At 26.8% G+C, this 8,518-nt stretch overlaps 1 protein-coding gene, 1 long non-coding RNA gene and 1 other non-coding gene across 5 annotated transcripts; 1 reads left to right on the plus strand and 2 right to left on the minus strand.

Annotated features, from left to right (window-relative positions):
* On the plus strand, nt 1-4,382 carry LOC114129800 (uncharacterized). Of its 2 annotated transcripts, XM_050197316.1 has the most exons (5): nt 1-409; nt 856-1,071; nt 1,234-1,371; nt 2,381-2,694; nt 3,088-4,382. In XM_050197316.1, exons 2-5 carry the CDS (start codon nt 859-861, stop codon nt 3,224-3,226), a joined length of 804 nt encoding a protein of 267 aa, XP_050053273.1. In that variant the 5' UTR covers nt 1-409; nt 856-858; the 3' UTR covers nt 3,227-4,382. The 2 variants fall into 2 exon arrangements, with proteins under 2 accessions (XP_050053273.1, XP_027850445.1); XM_027994644.2 differs by lacking the exon at nt 1,234-1,371 and having other exon boundaries at nt 7-409.
* On the minus strand, nt 3,626-3,697 carry Trnah-gug (transfer RNA histidin (anticodon GUG)). The gene has a single exon. It is a non-coding gene; the product is annotated as a tRNA-His (tRNA).
* Nucleotides 4,383-5,390: 1,008 nt separating the features above from the next.
* LOC126549025 (uncharacterized) lies at nt 5,391-8,310 on the minus strand. Of its 2 annotated transcripts, none has more exons than XR_007603170.1 (3): nt 8,078-8,310; nt 6,180-7,304; nt 5,391-5,982 (listed from the first exon to the last, which is right to left on the minus strand). It is a non-coding gene; the product is annotated as an uncharacterized LOC126549025 (long non-coding RNA). The 2 variants fall into 2 exon arrangements; XR_007603169.1 differs by having other exon boundaries at nt 5,391-6,021.
* Nucleotides 8,311-8,518: the final 208 nt, after the last annotated feature.

Raw genomic sequence — 8,518 nt, forward strand, 5'->3', positions numbered from 1 at the left:
AAAAGTGTGTTCCAAATAATTTGTTTCGTGAAAGCGTTCATAAAATATATCATAAATTTATGACAAATCTATTCCGTTTCAGCTCGTGAGTTTACAAAAATATCTGTTTGGTACTCATGTATGACGATTGAAACTTTGCTGTATTCGAAAACAAACAATTTCGAACGTTTGATATGTTAATTGCGATATGCTATTCAAACACGAACAATATGTGACGCTTTTACTTTGTCCATCGGCGATGTCTCAAAATCAGCCCTCAGCCTGACAACGCTTGTCATTCACGTGCCGAAGACGATCGCGAGAATTTCAAACCACCTAGCTGCTGTCTGCATTCAGTTTGACTATTACACCATAATACGTACTTCAAAGTTCTATTTCAAGACTACGGAAGCATAATTTTACTATATTAGTGAGTACCTATATATCATAATACCGTATTTTTGTGTATTATGTATTTCGTATTTAATCGCTACTTCGTGGTAATACCTTTTTTTTATTATTATTATTTTGTTGGGTTGAAAGTTAGTGTACACAAAATGTAGCTTTATTGAAAAAGCTAAGATTTGTAATTTTCTATAGTAAACAAAAAAATAATGTTGTATCCGAATTTAAACGACATTCGAGTCGTACGCCAAATAAATATGAGACAAGAGTAAAACGTTTTAGATTATATCGCAATAAACTATTTTCTGTGTATCGCTTGTTTGAGATAATATATATTTTAAGTAGGTATTTGACTTAATTTGGATACCTTTTCGAAATTTTTTTATTAAAATACACATATTTAGACATATTTTTTGACAAATAATAATAAAAAAAAAATAAGTTTCACATGATTAAATTTTAATTATACAGGCTATGCAGACGCCGGTGTCCGTGCTCGTGTGCTTACTGCTGTTTGTGTCTCGATCAGTTTCTGGACATAAGGTCGATGAACATCGTGTGGAGATCTTCGGTGCTGACGGTGTTGACCAAAACGAGGGCAAACTACGAGATATAAAACCGGAGTCGGTGTTAATGGGTCTTGCAAAGACGTTAATCGGTGGCAAATCGGGAGCGGCGAGTGGTCAAGTATATATACATTGAACATTAGAATCGTATTTGATTTTTCGTAGGCATGCCTCTAAATACAATACATGTTATTATCGTACATCAATCAAAAATAGGATTAACATTAGTTTTTTTTCGTTGTGAAGAATTTATTGACACGTATCCAACGTATTATACATTTAGAATCACTACTGTATAGATCGTGATGTATACCAGAGGTCAGGCCGGGGTTTCTGCAAATTGTCCTCTCTGACCACTTTGTCCAGCCCCTGTAAATTTTTCAAGATGGCCAACGGATTTTGCGATCTCCCCGACATCTTGGCTAGTATTTTTTTTTTTTTTTTAAATAATAATAGAGTACCCTGTCAGAAAACTTTCAAGGAATCTTATTTCTAAAATTGTATTTGGATTTACTGTTTATAATATGCATACCTATATTACTATTTACTTCCACTTTCAATAGATTACGACAAATCTACATAAATACATAATCACACTTCAAATTACGTTTTATTTACTCTTACTATATACTATAGCTATGCATGTGACTATTATCTGTTCTATATAAATTTATTAGCTATAGTAGGGCAGAAGACTTATTATTATTGAAGCACTAAGTTGTAAATATACAATAACTTACGTATTAGGTATATGATGTTAAAAAACAAAAAAACACCAAATAATAAGTATACTATATATTATTAAAATAATAATTTAAATTGAAATAAAATATAATCTAATTCACTTTTTTTTTTTTTAAATATAAATATAATGAAATAAATATAGATTAAATTTTATATCTAAATTGAATAAATTGATCTTAAAACTTTTTAAAAGATAAAATAGTTTTTCCGTTAATGCACCTTTTTTAGTTAAAAACTTAAAAATTATTGAATCAATGATCACAGTTTAATGCAATATTTTTGTCCTTCAAAAGTTTCAATGAACAAAATATGAAGAGATAATTTAGCTCCACAAAAAATGATATGTCTTGGCATAGTATTAAGAAATTTAATAAAAAATTAAACATAAATAATATTCAGGTCTGACTTTATTATTTTATCAAAAAGAAATTAATTTCTTTGGCGATTGGAACTTAGTACAAAAACAAACAAGCAACTATTAATAGAATATGTCATCTGCCTTATACTTTGTAACGATCGCACTATTTTATAAATACTTTTTAATAATACTAAACATGTATACTCGCCATTTATGCTATATATACTCAATATATACCTATAACATGCATGCACAGCATAACTATTAAATATCAACACTATTCTAATATAAATAATCACAGTATGGTCATCGTTCGTTCTGTTTATAGTCGCTAAGCTTGAACATGTCGAACTTAGTACTGATGTTAGTGCTCAGGGGTCTGATATGGGGCGTGTCGTACATGCAAAACGGCGGTGGCATCAAAGAAGCACGAAATGAGGATTCGAACTCGAGCGCGGTCGGAGGACCGTTCCAGGACATGGTAACCGAAACCGATGTGATGCTGTTCCTTGGATATCTGGTGGCCGACGAGTCGGGCCGATACGAATGTCTAAATCGCGTGGCGTGCGAGCAACCGGAACGAGCGGAGAGTTATTTCAGGACCGCTGAAATGGTCTGGAAAACCGCGAAAATGTTTGACGAGTAAGGTTCACTCCTCGATCAGAGGATAAAATTAAAACAGAATATTATATTTTGTACGAAAATCTGGAGGAGAGGGTTGTCCTGCTAGTTCCCCTAAAACAAGTCTATGCATGTATATATTGTATAAGTTTGATAAAAATTAAAAATGTATTAGGTATAGCCTTCGAATTAATGATTCCTTAAAAAGTGTTACTACTTTCGTTTAAAATAATATTATCATACTCGAATCCTCTTTTGACAACTCCTCTTCTGAACACACACATCATTTCGTGACTATACCTACTCTACACACGTGGTCTTAGTGTCTAACGTCAAAGATAATTTTAAATACTTATACAATTTAAACGTGTAAAATAAATAATATTTGAACTATATAAATATTGAAATTTTCAGTGTGATATCGTTGGACTCGAAGTATGAAAAAACGTTGACTCGATTGCAAGAAGCCATCGAAAACGGAATGACAAATGGAGATTGTGAGTTGAAGTATAAATGCTTAGGATCGACTGCTAACGATACCTTCAAAGTTTAACTGAATAAAGTATAACCATAAAGTCATATTTACTTAAAGCATTTATTACAACTTTTTGTAGTATTAAGTCTGACCGACTACTTACCTATAAGCGCAATCTGTGGATACATTTATTAAGTCATTTTACATACCTATAGTCGGTAAATTTGTAATCAACAACCAACATTGGATCAAATGTTTTGTGATGTGAACATATTATAATATTGTACTACCCGACAAAAAAACGTGGTTATTATTACTATTATTATATTATTATACTATAACCTGTTCAAGTTTTAAAAAAAATGTATTGTTATTTGTTTTATTTTTTATTTGTGTTTAAATATTTAACATATTATTATATATATTATTTATAAAATACTAAATGAGATTGTTTTGTTCAAAATGCAAAAAATTATGTGCCGTGACCAGGATTCGAACCTGGGTTATTGCGGCCACAACGCAAGGTCCTAACCACTAGACGATCACGGCCGTGTGTATTTTCTTGTTTACTATAAGATATGAGTTATTAGCCATCGATTATTATGATATATTATATCTATTATAATATTATTCTAAATAACAATTATTTAAATACACTTTGATTAATTCCCATCAGCTGTCAATATTACCGTACATGAAACTGAGGTCTAAGAGACACTATTTTATCGACTTATATAATATGATAATTTCAAAATAATAATAATAATTATTATTATTATAATGTTATAAATGATCAATAAAATATACTATAATAAGTATAAAGTATTAAATATTACAATAGGTACTTTTATTTTAATAAAAAGTTATAATAATAACAATTAATGCTTTATCTAACTTATTCAATTAAAATTTTTAACATTATTATTTTACAATAATACGCGTACGTAACTCAATTGTGCACACCCGTAATATACCTATTGACGTTCTATAGCGCAATTTATTATGTTTTGGGCTTAGAGTATATGACCATCATTGTCCATTGAATATACCTACTATATTATTCTATAATCTATGTTAAGAGTGTTAAGACTATAAAAAGTTTCTGCTATTAATAATTATATTTACAATACGTATTATATATTATGTTATTATAATATATTAATGTAATAGTTAGATACAATATACCTACATTTATTTAAATAGTGCACTATTATAAATATAATTTAAATTTCTTAGTGGGTATATTATAATAATTGTGATACTGCTTAAATTTATAAATAAGTAAAAGTATTTTTAGTATTTTATAAAATAATAATAAAAACCTTGTTAAAAATCAAGTTTTATTTGACATTTTAGTCATTTTACCTACTTTACTTAATCATTAAAAATCATTTAGAAAGTGTAAAAATTGATTAATTATTACCTATTTCAGAGATATATATGTATTTTTTTTGTTTGGTTATATTCAATTTGTTTTAACTTCTAAAGATTAAAAAATTAAAAACGGCTATAATGTTTTATTATAAAATTATTTGTATATTTGTTATAATTTATTTCGTTATTACATAAAAAACTAGAACAGTGAAATTCAACTCAATAGTATACATTGTTCTAAAAAAAAAATGGTATATTCTTATTCTTGCTTTAACATTTGTTTTTTATTTTAAGGATAATGTTTACAAATCAAGTAATAACGTTAATATTCTATCAGACGACCTTTGTAAAGTATTAAATGAAATTAATAGCGCTGTACTCGATGAACAAATAGACCAGTACCATTGTACCAGTAAGAAATAAATGTACCAGTACCAATTAGAATATTAAGAAATCATCTCACACCTAATGGAAAGGAGAATACAACATCTAAAAAATTTAATAGTCTAATAGTTCAAATTGAAGATCGATTAAAAAAAAAAAATAATTTTTATTGATAATTATTTAAATAATAATAATAATAATAATGATATTTATTGATACCAAATTAGAAATTATATTTACAAACATGTTATAAAGCATTAATTAATTATTTTTGATTCTCTTTTCAAAATCAAAGCTTGTGCAGAAAAAAGAGAGTTTGTGACACAGAATAGTATATAATTAAGAAAATGAAAATATAACAAACAAGAAAATTATAAAATTATATAAATAAAGATATTAAAACAATTTTATTATAGTATTAAACATATTATAAACGCAAGTACAGATTAGGTAAGTATAGTTACATTATAATACATACAGCTGGTTCACATATTATACTATTAAATTAAATAGTAATTAATATTGTGTAATATCATATATTCATATGTATACATCTTCATAATAATTATTTGTGTATATAATTGGTTCTCTATAAAATATATATTGTACACAGTTTAATGTCCTCTTTCTTTTTTATATTTTCGAAAACAAATTTTGGTCGTTTGTTAAAAGTACATATTTAGTTAGGTAGGTACCTATATATGTTCGTCTATTTCTTTATTACACGTTTGATTATCGTGTCAACTTTAAGGGAACCATATCTATATTCAAAGATAATTAAACGAAAATAGTTCACTTACAGGTTAACTTTGATTTTTCTTTTTTTTACTCTGACTTTGCCGCGGTCGTTATCATGTACAATTCTAATGTGTTTTCGTGTTCATTTTGATGAAATGACTCTATATTTGACAGGACCGGCGAAATCATCATCCCAAAAGTATGCGATATCAATATCAGGATCACAATTCCACGAATCTATATTTGCCATAGCGTCGACAAACTATATATGCATGATATTTTCCAAAAAATTTGAAATTTGAATGTGTTTGTGGGTTTTTTAATGAAATCAATTACACCTGCATATTTTAGTAATTTTACTTTCGTATCAATCGTACCTATATTAAATATTTTAAGCATGCATTGAATCTTGAGTTAATATTAATACCTAATTTCTACTTTTCTAATACAGTACTGTAGTGTTAAAAAAAAAATATTTAAAAATGTTAAAATAAAATAATAAATCAGAGTGTATAATACTTAGGTAGGTACATACTTTTTGTGCTTTATGCGCAAATTTTTTGTTTATTTTTGTAGAACTCTCATTTTCATGAGGTTCGTTGTGTTCGCCATGAGGTTTGTTATGTTCGTCATGAGGTTCGTTGTGTTCATCATGAGGTTCATTGTGTTCGTCATGAGGTTCGTTGTGTTCGTCATGAAGTTCGTTGTGTTCATCATGAGGTTCATTGTGTTCGTCATCTTCGGATTTCAACAAATTATAGCATAGAATAAATAGTAATTAATATTGTATAATAACATAGTATGTATTTATCTACTTAATAGTTATTTCTGTGTACGATTAATTTTCTACAAAATATATATTGTACACAGTAGTGCACCCTCCTCTTTCTATACTTTTGAAAGAAAATCTAGGTTGTTTGTTGAACATCATCTTAAAGAGTATGTTTTCCACCATAGGGTACGATTGGTGCGAAAGTAAAATTACTAAAATATGCAGGTGTAATTTATTTCATTAAAAAACCCATAAACACATTCAAATTTCAAATTTTTTGGAAAATATCATGCATATATAGTTTGTCGACGCTATGGCAAATATAGATTCGTGGAATTGTGATCCTGGTATTGGTATCGCATACTTTTGGGATGATGATTTCGCCGATCCTGCCAAATATAGAGTCATTTCATCAAAATGAACACGAAAACACATTAGAATTGTACATGATAACGACCGCGGCAAAGTCAGAGTAAAAAAAAGAAAAATCAAAGTTAACCTGTAAGTGAACTATTTTCGTTTGATTATCTTTGAATATAGATATGGTTCCCTTAAAGTTGACACGATAATCAAACGTGTAATAAAGAAATAGACGAACATATATAGGTACCTACCTAACTAAATGTGTACTTTTAACAAACGACCAAAATTTGTTTTCGAAAATATAAAAAAGAAAGAGGACATTAAACTGTGTACAATATATATTTTATAGAGAACCAATAAATTATATACACAAATAATTATTATGAAGATATATGCATATGAATATATGATATTACACAATATTAATTACTATTTGTTTTATGCAACAGATTTGTATCGTAGTAACAATTCATTCTTTGGATTCCGAAGACGACGAACACAACGAACCTTATAAAGATGAGAATTCTTCAGAAATAAACAACAATTAATGTTAATTATGTTAATTTTATATTAATTAATGTTAAATATAACATAATATAATAATACAATGAGCAAAGAATAATAGTTTTAATACTTTTTTAGCACATAATTTAACTAACATATTATCTTTAATATAATATAATCTTATCATAATAATATAACACTATCCACGGAGTCTGTGCCATTGGACGTAACAGTTCATTATGTGTACATATATATTTATAAATTCATGTAATGTGTAAATATATATATATATAATGTACTATGAATTATATTGTTATTATATTATGTTATATTATTGTCAAAACATATTGGTTATTATGTTAATTTTAATTTTATACCATTATGTCTTTATATTATATACAGTATATTTTTTATGATATAATATATTAGGTTGCTAATATCTATGTTATTTTTCTACATAATATGTAAGGTATATTCCAAAATATAATAAATTGTTAAAAATAATTTTCACTTCATCAAAATAAATATGGAGCACAGTCCATAACCGATAATAACCCAAAAACATTTTTACCCATACGTTAATTATTTAAATCTCTTTAAAATATTCATGTATTTGCGTTAGTTATGTTCTTGAAATTATTATTTGTAACTATATATAGGCGCCAACCTATATCATATTGTTGGTGGTTATTATGACATTATTATGTACGTTTAAATATATTATTATTTAGTTTAAAAAAAATATATTTAAAATTATTATTAGTTAAGTTTATTTAATACATAGTAATACTTACATTAGTTGGTAGCTATTCTTAATGTTTTCATGGGTAATGATGGATATAATATAGTTTCTAACAAACATTGAAGAAAATCGATATGGTCGTAGAGAAGAGGATTACTTACGTTGTATTTTGTTTTATTTCAAATGAAAAATATTTAAAAATAATAATATAATAATAATATATTGTTTTGTACAAAATAGAATTGCAGCATTAACTTTAAATTAAACTATCTGTTATAAATTATATTACCGCATTAGAGGTATAAACTATAAGTGTACACTGAATGTTCAGAACATAGAAAAGAGATTAACAGAGTAACAACCATAGATATATAAAAATATATATCTGTAATACCAACAAAATTAATTACACAGATATATCTGTGATTAATTATTAAACAATATTTTGAGGTTATTCAATCATAAATTATTTATTTATTTAATTTTAATTTAT

This window comes from Aphis gossypii, chromosome 1 (genome assembly GCF_020184175.1).
Source record: "Aphis gossypii isolate Hap1 chromosome 1, ASM2018417v2, whole genome shotgun sequence".
NCBI classification, from domain to species: Eukaryota; Metazoa; Arthropoda; class Insecta; order Hemiptera; family Aphididae; genus Aphis; species Aphis gossypii.

Bases quoted from the DNA above. Each gene is read 5' to 3' on its own strand.
- LOC114129800 (XM_050197316.1), top strand. From the start codon at position 859: ATGCAGACGCCGGTGTCCGTGCTCGTGTGCTTACTGCTGTTTGTGTCT. The intron at 1,072-1,233 runs GTATATATACAT...TTATACATTTAG, and splicing joins CGGGAGCGGCGAGTGGTCAA to AATCACTACTGTATAGATCG. The intron at 2,695-3,087 runs GTAAGGTTCACT...TGAAATTTTCAG, and splicing joins ACCGCGAAAATGTTTGACGA to TGTGATATCGTTGGACTCGA.